This window comes from Panthera leo, chromosome A2 (genome assembly GCF_018350215.1).
Source record: "Panthera leo isolate Ple1 chromosome A2, P.leo_Ple1_pat1.1, whole genome shotgun sequence".
Classification (NCBI taxonomy): domain Eukaryota; kingdom Metazoa; phylum Chordata; class Mammalia; order Carnivora; family Felidae; genus Panthera; species Panthera leo.
In genome coordinates, this window is record NC_056680.1 from 4,925,066 (window position 1) to 4,939,650 (window position 14,585).

General features: G+C 50.6%; 1 protein-coding gene across 1 annotated transcript in view; it reads right to left on the minus strand.

Annotated features, from left to right (window-relative positions):
- Window positions 1–1,447: 1,447 nt before the first annotated feature.
- The window catches only part of LOC122213847 (complement C3-like), a 45,944-nt gene continuing 32,806 nt past the window's right edge, over window positions 1,448–14,585 (minus strand). The window contains exons 26-41 of the mRNA XM_042928186.1: window positions 14,308–14,467; window positions 13,295–13,393; window positions 10,427–10,583; window positions 8,594–8,766; window positions 7,192–7,350; window positions 6,989–7,048; window positions 6,782–6,872; window positions 6,613–6,664; window positions 5,223–5,310; window positions 5,060–5,137; window positions 3,090–3,195; window positions 2,808–2,891; window positions 2,595–2,678; window positions 1,954–2,037; window positions 1,727–1,862; window positions 1,448–1,630 (exon numbers count right to left, since the gene is read on the minus strand). Of these exons, the coding sequence (XP_042784120.1) occupies window positions 1,489–1,630; window positions 1,727–1,862; window positions 1,954–2,037; window positions 2,595–2,678; window positions 2,808–2,891; window positions 3,090–3,195; window positions 5,060–5,137; window positions 5,223–5,310; window positions 6,613–6,664; window positions 6,782–6,872; window positions 6,989–7,048; window positions 7,192–7,350; window positions 8,594–8,766; window positions 10,427–10,583; window positions 13,295–13,393; window positions 14,308–14,467 (1,753 nt within the window). The 3' untranslated portion in view covers window positions 1,448–1,488. The remainder of the gene's footprint in view (window positions 1,631–1,726; window positions 1,863–1,953; window positions 2,038–2,594; window positions 2,679–2,807; window positions 2,892–3,089; window positions 3,196–5,059; window positions 5,138–5,222; window positions 5,311–6,612; window positions 6,665–6,781; window positions 6,873–6,988; window positions 7,049–7,191; window positions 7,351–8,593; window positions 8,767–10,426; window positions 10,584–13,294; window positions 13,394–14,307; window positions 14,468–14,585) is intronic.

Consider the following 14,585-nt stretch of genomic DNA (forward strand, 5'->3'; position numbering starts at 1 on the left):
CCTCTATAGACCAAGACTTACTAGTGGTGTTATTAATCAGAAGAGGCATCCAGGGGCCCAGTTCCGATCAGCAGACAGTGAAACCATTTGCCTGTGGCTGCTGCCCCCCATGCAGCTCAGGTGATGCTGCGACCACAATACCCCCTGAACGCCCCCCCCCTTCAGCCCTTGAATGCTGACTCATGCCTTCCCCTCCCTGGCTCACTGATCGACAGTAGAAACTCGCCTGTTCTGCCTTGTATCATCACCTCCTGGGCAAAGTCACGTGGAATGCACACAAAGTAGTGAATGGGGTTGTAAGCGAGCTGCAGATGAGGGGCAAGTGGGGAGAAGGTGAGAACAGGTGGGGAGAAAGGTGAGGAGGCGGAGGGTCCAGGTGTGGAGGCAGGTGAGGAGACAGGATCCAGGTGGGGATGAAGGTGAGGAGGTGGAGGACGAGGTGGGAAGAAGGTGAGGAGGGGGAAGATCCAGGTGGGAGGAAGGTGAGGAGGCAGAGGGTCCAGGTGGGAGGAAGGTGAGGAAGGGAAGGATCCAGGTGGGGATGAAGATGAGGAGGGGGAGGATCCAGGTGGGAGGAAGGTGAGGAGGTGGAGGGTACAGGTGGGAGGATTGTGAGGTGTTGGAGGATTAAGGTGGGGATTAAGTGAGGAGGTAGAGGGTTCAAGTGGGGATGAAGGTGAGAAGACAGGATCCAGGAGGGGAGGAAGGTGAGGAGGGGGAGAATCCAGGTGGGAGGAAGGTGAGGAGGTAGAGGATCCAGGTGGGAGGAAGGTGAGGAGGCAGAGAATCCAGGTGGGAAAAAGGTGAAGAGGCAGAGGATCCCGGTGGGAGGAAGGTGAGGAGGTGGCGGGTCCAGGTGGGAGGAATATGAGGTGTTAGAGGATTAAGGTGGGGATTAAAGTGAGGAGGTAGAGGGTTCAAGTGGGGATGAAGGTGAGAAGACAGGATCCAGGAGGGGAGGAAGGTGAGGAGGGGGAGGATCCAGGTGGGAGGAAGGTGAGGAGGCAGAGAATCCAGGTGGGAAAAAGGTGAGGAGGCAGAGGATCCAGGTGGGAGGAAGGTGAGTAGGAAGAGGACTGTGGAGCCCTCATGCATAATGATGCTCGTGAGGGCTGGGGTACAGCAGGTGAGGATACTGGTACCCACACAGTGGATGAGAGAAGGATGTAGGTGAAGATACTGGTGAGGACCCAGGGGAGGAGGCAGAGGACACACAGGTCACGATGCAGGTGGAAAGAAAGCAAGTAGGTGAGCACTTGGCGCAAATGCAGGCTCACTTCAGACTACGTGCGGGTGCAGTGCAGGTGCATGTGGGCGCGGGCTCCCCGGGGGAGGAAGCAAACGTGCAGGTGATCCACAGGGAGGAAGGAGTTGCAGGGGAGGAAGCAGGGGATCACAGCTGCCTCTTCCTCCCTCTCCAAGACCTTCCGACTTTGGGAGACCCATGAACTCACAGGGAAGCTTTATTGTGGGGACTGTGGGCAAGGGTCAGTTGGGACAGCCAAAGACAACCATGTTCTCAGCGAAGCTGGCCAGGTCTTGACACAGCTTCTCATTCTCCTCATCCTGGCATTCATCAGACTCTGGCCACAGCTCCACCCAGGTGTCCTTCCTGATGATGTAGCTGATGCTGCGGGGAGGACGGCAGGTCAGGATCAGGGCAGGGAAAGCATGGGAAGGGGCGACCCACTGTGGGGGGTGGGGCATGCACAGGGCTGACACTCACTTGGGTTTCTCTCCCCACAGGTCAGTGGACACGCCCCACATGAGGTAGTGTTTCCCCTCCTGCAGCTTCAGGGCTTCTCTGCACTTGATGTGGCTGATGAACCTGCGCTCCTGTCCAACCTGCACCTCATCAGAGCCTGGAAGGGACGGACAGGGACGCTGAGTGGGGGAGGGCAGGGAACCAGCAAGAAGGAAGTGGAAAGACAGAACACAGACTGCAGGGCTGACCTGATTTGATGATCTGCTCGATGACCATTACATAATCATCAAAGTCTTCTGACAGCTCCTTCTTGAGAAGCCTGGTCTTGTACACTGATGGGGGAGGAGGGGAAGGACGGTGGGGTCACAGGCAAGGGGGGCTGCGGGGACCCTCAGCTGCAGGAGCACCTGGGCATATGGCGTCCCCAAGCAGACACATGCAGGGTCACAGCCACACGTGCAACAGTCCCTGCCCCCCAGTAACACACCTGCCACATGTGTTCCCACAACCACCACGTCACACAGCCACACACGGCCATGTGCACAATTACAGTCACCACGGTGGAGTCCTATGCATAGCCTCCCATCCACTATCCCCCACAAGCACTGTCTCTTATCTCCATGGCTTGGCACGACTACAATGTCACACACACAACGGGCAGACGACCATATCCGCTCTCACACTGGCTGCACACCCGGCCGACTCATTAGCATGGCTCCCCATGCACTCATGGCCCCTCATAACACATTTACACCCACACACACATGGGCTGCAACCACAGCCTGACGTATAGCCATATGCAGCCAGAGGCACTCATAGCCAGTCACACACACAGCCATGGCCACACAGTGTCGCTCACCCAGGCACCCACATGCACGTGCCCACTCACCGTAGTCTACTCCTGGTTCACAGGCCTTGTCCAGACGGTCGTCCAGGGTGATCTTTTCATCCATCGGGTGCATGAAGCAGTTCTCTGTGTGGTGGATGAGCGGGGGACATGGTTACATCACACGTGTTGTCCAGGGCCCCCCACCCCTGGGTCCGTGTGGATGTCCATGGGTGTGGGGCCAACACTTCCTGGCAATTTTGTGTCCACCCTCACCACATCGGCACACGTCTGTGTGACAGTGCTTGCTCAGCAACCCGTCTTCTTTGTCTGGGTGGTAGAACTGGATGCAATTCTCATCTGTGGGCAGAGTAGCAGGGAGGTGTCAGAGGGCTAGGGCCTCCGGCCCAGAGACCCAGGGGCTTGGAGTCCCAGCTCCAGTCCTTCAGACCTGGAGAGGCCAGGTCCCCAACCCTGGGACCTCAGGCCCCCGCCTCGCACGGATCCCTTGGACCCTCAGGCCGCCCAGGCCACCCAGACCCTAGGTGGGCTGCTCACCCAGGTTGTAATAGGAATACACCTTGACCGACCCGGGCTGGATAAACCCCATGTTGAAGTACTGGTGCAATTTTAAGGTCAGACAGTCCTCCTGGTCATGTGAGATCTGGGGGGAAAGAGGAGGCTGGTCAGTGGGGCGACAGGTCGTGTGAGATCTGGGGGGAAGGAGGAGGCTGGTCAGTGGCGCGACAGGTCGTGTGAGATCTGGGGGGAAGGAGGAGGCTGGTCAGTGGGGCGACAGGTCGTGTGAGATCTGGGGGGAAGGAGGAGGCTGGTCAGTGGGGCGACAGGTCGTGTGAGATCTGGGGGGAAGGAGGAGGCTGGTCAGTGGTGCGACATGGAATGGAGCCCAGCATAGGGTCCTGGTGGTTGAGACAGTGGTGGAGAAAGTGAGGGAGCAGGAGTCTCCACCAAAAGACTGATGAGCACTTCAACACAGCCATTTTCCACTTCGCCAAGGCTTGAAGCTACAGTATCCCTGTCAGCTTCCTTTCCTAGTTCAGTGTGGCCATGTGATTGAGTTCTGGCCACCGGACTGCTGTCTCTGCCCATAAAAACATCCAAGGTTAATGGTACTGAATGCTATATTTAAAAGTATTTGTTGGGGTGGCACCAGGAGGGCATAGTGGGTTAAATATCCGACTCTTTATCTCAGGTCAGGTCATGATCTCATGGGTTTGTGACTTTGAGCCCCACATTGGGCTCTGCTCTGACAGCACAGAACCTTCTTGGGATTCTGTCTTTACTTCTCTTTGCCCCTTCCCTGCTTGTGTTCTCTCTCTGTCTCTCTCAAAATAAATAAATATTAGAAAATTGAAAAGAAAAACTCATTGAGAGGCTAGATCTTAAAAGTTCTCATCACACACACACACACACACACACACACACACGCATGCATTAAAACTATGAGAAGTAATAAATGTGTTAAGTAAACTTATGGTGGTGATCATTTCCCAATATACACATACATCAAATCATTATGTTGTGCCCCTTAAACTTACACAATTTTATATGTCAATGATACCCCATTCAAGCTGAAAAAATAAAGACAAAGAAAGGGAGAGAGAAAGAAACAGAAATAGATATGCATAGACAGGTGTACTTGGAGGAACAGGCTAGCACTTAATGAAGTTGGGTAGAGAGTATATGGAACTGTGTTTTACTGCTCTGCAATTTCCCTGTAAGGTTGGAATCCTATAAAAATTTAAGTGCACAAAAACTCCAGTACAAGAAAACGTCAACCACTAGCTCATGCACAATCCTCTTTTCTTCCAGGGAGGAGGGGTCCAGCAGAGGACTCTAAGATCCTAGGGATTGCAGAGCCCCAAGAAGGAATGTGAGCGGATCCCTGACTTACTGTGTGGAGCAGAAAACCCTTTCCTTAGCCTCCCAGCTGGACTTTACCTGAGTGGGAGGCACAAGACTCTTGTGTTGGGACCCTCATATTCTTGAGAGGCTTATTACAGCAGCTAGTGTTACTTATGCTGACTAATATGGGGTGAGGGGACTTTGGGAATTTTGGAAGTTAGCAGGGGGCATGTGAGGATAAGGAAACGGAAAGATGTAAGTAGGGGAGAGGAGGAAGCTCAAGTCAATATTAGAGAGAAAGGCAGTGACAGAAAGTCAGATGGAGAGCAAACATGGAGAGAGAAAAACCAGGGGGTGCGGAGCAAGGGGAATGCTTTTCAGCACTGAGCACTTTATTTTTTAAACCCAAGTGGCTCCTTTCAAAAGTTGTTGAGGACTACGATGAGAAATTGGAGGAAGCAAGTGTAAAATGAGGTTGGAAGGAGACTGGTCAGAAGGTAAGCTGCTTAGAAAAGATGAGATGACCTGGGTTGTCCACCTTCTTTTTATGCCCCTTCCCTCCACCACCCAGCAGCACAGACCCCTCACTTCCTAGACTGGGCCTGGTGTGGCCCAGAAGGAGGCCTGCCTGGTAGAGGTCAGATCCCCATTGGAAGCCTTACCTTGTCCAGGTAGATGGTGACGGTGTTCTTATTGTTCATGTCACACAAAGAGACGTATCTTCCAATGACGTTGCTCAACTGGGGAAAGGTAAGATTTGATTTGTGAAATCCTCCTCAAACCCCTGCCCACTCATGCCAGCCCCCAAGCCCAAGCCCTTCACACCTGGTGGAGATCACCAGTGTCAGGAGAAAAGCCAGTCATCATGGATATATCCAGGATCGACATGGTAGCATCCTGCTCTCCCAGGTACCTGTATAGGGCAGGGGGAGGGTACTTGGGTCCCAGGGCAGGATCAGCCCTGGGGCACAGTGTCTGCACAACGGGGTCTGGTCAGAGACTGGGGTTACTGGTTCCCACACAGCAGCACAGAAGGATATTAGATTGTGGGAAACATTCCCCAAATGGAATGAAGGAAAGGCAGTGTCATGGTCAAGGTGACTAAAAGCTCAGGCTCTGGAGCCCCTTTGCACGGGTTCAAATCCCAGCTCCATATGACATTTGATGAGTCGCTTGACCTCTCCATGCCTCAATTCGTCCAGAAAATGCAGACGAGAAAATGTTACCATGGTCTAGCTCAATAACGCCAGGCCCCCAGCACCAGGGTACAGTAGTCAATTGCATAAAGTACGAGTACAAATCTTCTCTCTGGATCTTGGGTCCACCAATCATTGTGCAAATCACAGACACGCATCACGGTCAGTGACCAATCACGTCATTCCTTTCAAAGTCTGTCCGTGATGGGTCACTGAGCAGTTCATGCACAGATAGCAAGGCCTGTGGTTGTGGTACTTCCTTATCTCCCAGGGATAAGCCGCATGACGTTTCACAAAACTGGTCAACTGGCAGAGGGATCTGCCAGCCAAGATGAAAGGCAGCAGAGAAATGAAGACACTGGAGGTAAAATTTGAAAGCACAGAAATGGAGTTAGAGAAGGAACAGCAGACTGTGCGAATGTCACCCTTGCTGCCATTGGAGGGACCGACCGGCTGTCTTGTGACATCGGCTGCTCAAAAGATTAGAGTTGGAAGCTGACCTAACTTAGAAGGGAGCGTGACAATTCACTATGTCATAGGAAAGATGCCTGCTCAATCCCTATCCCAAGTGACACAACAGAAGGAAGACCCACAGCACTTTTGGTAAGTGTTTTACAAAGGAGAACAAGAATTGCTTGTTATCTCCATGTTCTAATGTTGTAGTTTATAGCATGCTAAACAAATTCTCATGTTACTGTAATTTCCATTTCTCTGTACCTTCCTAACTGGCATTTTGAGAGTTCTGAAGCTGTGATAAACGCTTTAAAGGTCATGCAACAATGGCAAATTACCCCACTGATTTGTTGACACTGCTGGAATAATTTCAGGTTATGGGGCCATCGCTCGTGTTGGACTGCCAATGCAAAGTGAGGACTGCCTGGGGTACCCACCTCCTGGCAGGTACTTCAGACAATACCAGATGCACAATACGCTCTTAGAAAGGATTAGGTCATGGAAAGGAGAAGTCTTGCTATAGACAGAGGAATGGCCAAGATGACCCCCAGTGACCCATCACTTACTTGGTACAGATGTCAAGGATCATGGTGTCCAGGGCTTCCTGAGGCCTCTTGACTAGAAACACAGACAGAAAAATGGGAGGGGGGTGTCCCTGGGTCCCAACTCAGGAAGGAGGCAGACATTAGAATGAGGGCGGGGGAAGGGTAACAGGTAGGGTCTTAACTCTTTTACCATCTTCAGGAGCTCGTCGTATATCAACCCTGAGGTCAAACTTCTTGCAGGTGTGTTTGCTTTTGAGCTTGGCATGGTACGTTGTCACCACCTGGTGAGATCACAGGGCAATGCAGTGTCAGCCCACTTGAGTTGAGAAGAGGGTCCCTCGGGGCCAGAGGGGCTGAGAGAAGGCGGGCCAAGCTGGTGTGTGTTCCTGTTCCTTACCGACAAGGTGCCTTGTCCCTTCCCTTTAGCTGTTACTACGAAATCCTCATTTTTCTTGGTCTGCAGGGAGCAGGGAGAGAAGAGAGAGGATTTGGGAACCAAGCCTTCCCCTGGTTGCTACAGTCATATGCCCTATTTCTTGCCTGTGGCAAACACTGGTTGTTGTGGAGGGGAACAGCAAGTGTTTGGCTAGGCAGTTGTACCTCTGCTGACCGCTGGAGGCTAGCAGATTCCCACAAGATTCTGTACTTGATGACAGAGCTGTGGCTGGGCAGTTCGATGGACACATCCAGATTCAGATCCTTGTGGTCAGGGACATACTTCTGGAATTGGGCCAAGGCTTGGAACACCATGTAGGTGGCCTAGAACCCATGAGAAAGAAAGAGGGTGAGCCAGGAGACTGAGAAGGTGGTTAGAACCCACTGGGGAAGAAAGCGACTCAGATCAGAGGGAGGGGGCTACTGGGACTATAGCTTAGGACCCCCTGCCCCAGAGAAGGTGAGGATAAGATTAGGGGTTGTTAGACACTGAGGACATGTTCTTGATTCTCCAAGGGACAGGGGTTTAGACAAGATCCTGGAAACACTGAGAACAAGTCTAGAATCCACCAGAAATTGCAGGCATAAGACTGAAATTGAAACTGAGAGTGTGCCCAGGTCCATCCAGAGGAGAGTCTAAGACAAGGGTTTGGAGTCACTGAGAATGTATATAGAATCTGTTTGTGTCAGAAGAATGAAGTTGGAGCCTGGGAACACTGAACATATGGTCTAGAATCCAAAAGGGATACTGAGAATGTGACTGATAGCTCTCCAGAAAGAAAGGGGTTCAAACTGGAGCCGGAAGCCCATGTCCTAGAACCCACCTTCCAGATGGAGAGATTGGATGATGTCCTAGAATAGCCAAGAACATGGGCTAGAATCCAGAGTAAGACGAATTAACACTGGGAGCCAGGTACAACTGAGATCCTTGTCTAGAAGCCACAGGAAGATATGGGCTAACCCTAGGAGCCTGTTGGAACTGAGAACTTGGTCTAGAACCCACAGGAAGATATGGGCTAACACTGGGAGCATCCTGGATCTGACAACATGATCTTGAACACATAGGAAGATATGAGCTAACACTTGGAGCCAGTTGGACCTGAGAACCTGGTCTAGAACCCATGAGCTAATACTGGGAGCCTGGTAGACTGGAGAAGCTGGTCTACAACCCACAGGAAGATATGCACTAACACTGAGAGCCTGGTAGGACTGAGAAACTGGTCTAAAACACACAGGAATATATGAGCTAACACTTGGAGCCTTGTCGAACTGAGAACATAGTCTAGAACACACAGGAAGTTAGGAGGTAACACTGGGAGCCTGGTGGAACTGAGAACATGGTCAGGATATGAGGAGCCTCAGATCACAGCTTGGGCATTCAGAGTGTAGTCTAGAATATGCCAGTGGGATCACAACGAAAAAGGCCTGATCTCTCAAATCCATTCCAGCCACTATGGTTGCGGGACAGAAGGACGGCCCCTCTTGGTCTTAACATCTTCTCTGAGGGGCCAGTGGGAAGCCAGAGGAAGTAGGCATTCAGGTACATGGGGGATATGAGGTCACTTGCCTGGGTGGAGCCATATCTGTGGAGAATACCTCCGTATTCTCTCTGCTCTTTGAGCCAGTTTGCGACGGGAAGCACAGAGTCAAATTCTTTGAGCACCAGCAGGGCCAAGAGGGCATAGGATGTGGCCTCCACACTGTAGAGCTTCTTGCCAGGCTCCTCCCACTGTGTCTTGTCTGCAGAGAAACCCCCCAGTCCCCCATGCTCACTGCGCTGTCCAGTCTTGGGATGGCTCAAAGAAAACTCAGAAAAAGACTCACAATAGACTCCTTGGTGTTCAGGTGTCCTGACTGACATCCAAGGCCCTCAATCTGCTGGCTCCTGCCTCACTCTCTTCTTTCATTAACCTTCACTCTTCCATTTCAATTCTCAACTGCAGCCCCACTGATCTACAGGAGATTCCCTAAACTTTCCATGGTCATTCTTACTTCCTGGGCCTTTTCACATTCTGTACCCTCTATGTATTCCCGGTTAATCCCATCCTGCACAATTCAGCTTCAATGGTACCCCCAAGAGTTTGTGAGGCCCTCCCTCTGTCTCTTAAAACATCATGTGCTGTCCTGTCCTAACACTGTGATGCTCTATAGCAATCTATTTACTCATTTGTTTCCTCAAGTGGAGTGTGAACCATGTTGGCAAGGGCTGTGCTGTAGTCACTGCGATGTCCCAAGTGCCCACAAAAGCACTTGTGGCAGAGATCATCATTAAAAAGCATTCCCTCCTCAGGGACACCTGGGTGGCTCAGTCGGTGGAGCTTCCAACTTTGGTTCAGCCCATGATCTCACGGTTCAGGAGTTCAAGCCCCACATCAGGATGTCTGCTGTCAGCACAGAGCCAGCTTTGCAGTCTCTGTCTCCCACTGTCTCTGCCTCTCCCCTGCTCATGCCCTCTCTTTCAAAATAAATGAACATTAAAAAAAAAAAAAACACTGCTCCCTCCTCCTGGGCACACAGTTGCAATGCATCTCCCATATGTCTTTGCAGGCAGGTGCAGCCACATGACTGAACTCTGGATGATGGCATGGACACTGGCAATGTTAGGGGCCCCTTCCATGCCTGGTCTACCTCCCTTGAATGATCCACCTGACCATTTCCCTTTCTGCTTAGATGGAGTGGATCCCAAGCACCCCGTGGTGGCAAAGTCATGAAAAGATAGAGGCCCAGATCTCCACATGACTGTCTGGAAGAGAGCTGTCCACCAACAACAAGCTTCCATTGTGCTAAACCACCTCAGTATATGTCCTGACATATGTTACATCAGTGAGTGCAAACCTGATGCAGTATATTACCTGAGCCAATGATTAAGTGCTCACTGTGTGCTGGGCACTGTGCTAAATTCCCTATGGCATTATCTTATCTAATCCTAATTACCCTTGAGATAATGACGACAACAACATCGGAATAGAGCTCTCACTGTATGCTAGACCTTCTACCTACATTACTCCTTCAATCTTGTCAACCACCTATGATGTAAGTATCTCCTTCAGATGAGGTCCAGGGAGGGTCAGTGACTTTTACAAAGTCGCACAGTGAGAATGTGGCAGAGGGGGATTTGAATTTGGGTCTGTTCTGATGTCAGAGCCCACGTCCTTGTTCCTGTGTCATAGCAAGTGCTCAAAACATAGCTGTTGAATGAATGATGCTACCTTCTTGTGTAGCTTACAGTGAGGATTCTGACACCTCAGAGCCATTCACCAAGCAGGGCTTAGCACCATCCACTCCAGCTCAACCTGAAGCTGCCCATCGTAGCATAGCTTAGAGCCACATGCCAGCTCAAGATGACCACCCCCAAACCCTGGCCATGCATGCCTCTGTTCTTCACCAGGCTGCCACTCACCTTTGGCTGTGCTCAGAAATTTTTTGAGGAGGTCTTTCTCCAGTCTTCCCAATTGGGCCAAGGCATAGCCTGCAATGGCCACAGAATATGGTCTCCGCAGGTTCCTGTAGTGGGCTTCAAGATAATCTCCTGCTTTATACATGCTGCGCTCCAGGCTCTGTAAGAATCAGGATTGGGTTCTCTGGTAAGGTGCATACTGCTGCCACAAAGAGCTGGTAAGGATCACACAAATGTCAATTTCTGGGTGCGAAGATGGTTTCTGTCCCTGGTACATATTTGTTTAGGATGTTTTTTTTTTCTTTTTTTGGGGGGGGCAGATTTCCAGACATTTTAGTATGCATGAACTGTCTTGTTTCTGAGTAACTCTGATGTGCCTGGGACAGTTTATATATCCAGTGGTGTTTTGGTAACAGTTAAGCACCAGCTCTCCGGAGTGTGTATGGGGGCCAGGGGTCTGTTTTATCGCCTGCCAATTACTGTGGTGTAAATGCTCCCACTGTGGGCAATTTCAAGCTACCAACGTAATGGCCCTCAACATAAAGGGGAGAATATGTGTCGCAGATAGACACTCATGACCTAGTATGACCCAGCTTCAGCACCCCACTGGGAAACCTCTTCTCTAATCATCAGCTTCACAGCTAACACTTACTATATGGCAGTCACACAGGCAATCGCTGAACTTCAGGATCCCATGGGGTTGGCATTATTTTCATCATCATCTCTACTGCACGAATGACAAGATTGAGACCCAGAGAGATGATGGAAGGAGGAAGACATGATGTGCAGCGTTCGCCAACTTTCTTGGTGTAAATATTACCGTGGCCAATTTCAAACTATGTGGAGTCAGTGAATGCAGAGTTGGGGGGAGGGGGGCAGTAGCACAGAATCAGATAGCATTTCCACCTTATAGGTACATAACCTTGAGATGGATAGATTTGTCATAGATAATGAGGGAAAGTAATGAAACAATCAGGAAGTGATGAGTTTCAGTGTTTCTTACCTTTGCTTTTAATGCTTAGCGTTTAGTCTAAAGTCAGTTTACATAATTTGCTTGAAAAGAATGATTGCGTTTAACAACTAGCTTGTGAAAGTCCTGGAAGTTTAACGGTTGGCTTTCACAGACTGATCCCAGCACACTTTTTTTTTTTTAATGTTTATTGGTATTTGAGAGAGAGAGAGAGAGAGGACAGCAGCAGATAGACAGAGACAGAATAGAAGCAGGCTCCAGGCTCCAAGGTGCAAGATGTCAGCGCAAAGCCCAATACCAGGCTGGAACTCCCTAACAGGGAGATCATGACCAGAGCTGACATCAGAGGCTCAACCGACCAAGCCACCCAGGCACCCTAGTTCCAGCACACTCCTGATCTGCACCCCAGCAATCTGCTTCTATAGCCTATGCTATGCTCAGTTATACTGTTGTGGTAGGGCCCCTCCCTAAGGAAAAAAAACAAAACAAAAACAAAACCTCAGGCAACTTGGCTATAAGAGTACTTGACATCCCTCATGACCCTGTAACATGAGATCCCTTGATCAGACTGCATGTTTGTGTGTTACCATATATGGGAGACAAAGGAGTAAAAGATATGTAAAACACTATGCCACCTGGAGTTAGGGGCTCAGTTCTTAGGGTATAAACCCAACTGAGCCTGCTGGCATGAATAAAGTTGCTTCCTGGAAAATAAGCCTCTATGTCACGACTCTCTCTGCAAGAATCCTGCTACAGTGTTGCCATTTTGTAGAAGAAAATGTTGGTGCCTTGCAGCAGAAACTAATCCTTTCCCAGCTGCCCAGCTTCCCTGCCCAGCTGCCTGTTCTCCATCTACTCTTGACTTTTGCAGAAACTTCGGTCTTTCATTCACTCGGCCACAGTGGAAGCAGCCATATTTGCCCAGTAAGACCTACTTCCTGCCCTCAGCTGATTGGCCCAGGTATGACCACCTGACCCCGGGTGGGCCAATCAGAATTTCCCCCATGGGAATCTGAAAGCTCTAGGTTTGGTCTGGCTATTTCCCCAAGGAAGGCAGCCAAGTTCTGCTGGGCAGGCTGGGTGGCAGGGAGAGAGGAATTATTGGGCCCAGAACGGCCTGGGTCCCTCTGAGGCCCTCAAGTCAACAGCCCTGTCCCCTCTATCTTGAGTCCGATGAAGGGAGGGGCAGCTGCCTGAGGTAAAATCCTGGGCTCTCCACCTTGGCAAGCTAAGGTCAAACAAACCACTCTCAAACCCCAGGACAAAGCAGAGGGAGTAATTGCAGAGACTCTCGGGAGTCCGTCTTTCCAAGCTTCTCTGCTTCAGAACCAAAACCAGAGGAAAAAGAGACAGCCGTGAGCCAATATTTGTAATCATTTCCTTTTTGGGGGCATGGGCCCCTTGGAAAATTTCCTAAGAGATCTCCTGAACTAAGAGAGTAGCCTTGATGTGTTCTTGGGTCTGGGTTGTGCCTTTTCTTCAGGGAAGCAGCAAGGTATGCTGCACTGATCATGTAGCAGTGATGGGGAAAGCAGGCTGAGGGGGCTTTTGTTGAAATTGGCTGACACTCTCTGGACAGGGTAAAGCAGGCAGAAAGGACCCATTCTTTGATCTCTTTCTGTCTTAGTTTTCTCCTCTGTAACCTGGGGATAAGAAGAGTAGCCTACGTCTCGGACTCTTAGAAGGATTACAGGACTTAGCATGTGCAGCACCTAGATGAGCATCTTAGTTAAATGCTCAAAAAATGCTGGGAATTATTATGGTTTTATGGGCATTATGGCTGCTGTGGTGGCTGCTATTGCACTGGGAGGACTGGGAATCACCTGAATGTAACACCTCACCCACCAAGGTGATGTGCCCTGGGTAGGGAGGCGAGAAGGAGAGGGTGGGTGGACACTTACGTTGAACTGATCATTGCAAATATCTTTAGCCTCTTCCAATGCAATGAGAACAAAGGCTGTGAGGGACACATCCTTCTCCTTATTCTCCTGGTAGCCACCCTAGAATGGGAAGCAGGAAATAAGGATAGTATGACCACTATGTCCCCACATGCTGACCAAACCTCTTGTAGGGTCAGCAGGTCAAGGCAGGGGTGAGAATCTCCTCAGTGTCTCTCCCTAGGTGGGCCACACTCTTCAATATTCACTCATTCAGCAATTGTTGCTCATGCTGTGGAAAAGATGGTGGGTAAGAACCCGACACCAGTCCCACCCCCACAGTGCTCCCCATCTAGTAGGGGAGACAGACATGAACCAATTGGCTCACCCGTAGACATACCGTTACAAATTGGTGAGTGCGGTGCAGGAGGAGAAGTGGATGTGGCAATGAGATTGGAAAGTGGGAGTGTGACTCAATTGGGGAGATCAGGAAAGATTTCCCTGCAGGATGACCAGGGTTGGCATGCCAGACAGTGAGAACAGCATGTGAAAGGCCCTGTGGCTGGATACAGCAAGCCTCCTTTCAGTACAGATGGCATGTGGATGGGGGTAGGGGGATGGTGTGAGATTGGAAGCCTGAAAGGTCAGGCTAAGGCAATGATTCTCTACCTTATGCATGCATCAGCATCATATGGCGGGGGGTGGGGGGCTTGTAGCAACTGATTCCTAGGCCCTCCTCCTGAAGTGTCTGATTCCTGAATCTTGAGTCCAGCTTTGAGAAAATACATTTCTAACTAGTTTGAAGGTGATGCTGATGCTGCTGCCCTGGAGACCACATTTAGAGAACCACAGCTGTGAGTTGTTCTATATTTTCTGAATGAAGGGGGAGGGACTTCTGTTTTGCACTAGATTCTGAAGGCCTCTAGTCTTTGAGATGGAATAGTGACACTCTCAGCCAAAGGGCTAGCCTTTCTCCTGTCTATCCTGTGACTACAGCCACCCCTCCCCCCAGCCTGCCCTAAACCCTTGCCTCTTACAGTCATTTCTTGGGCAATTACGGGCGAATCTTCCTGGAAGACCCCGTCGGGTTTCTGCCTCTGTAGGATCAGCCATTTGACAGCTTCGCAGATGACACTGGCCTGAACGGCAATGAGATTGGCTGCCAGAGAGAAGACCTTGACCACGTAGGCTGTCAGCCTGTGGGCGGCACAAAGCGTCAGCCAATCGCCTCCGGGATCCAGAGACTGCCATTCCAGGAAACCAATGAGCAGAGAGGGGCGGGGCCTACAGGCTGGCCCAGCTTCCCCACCCAAGT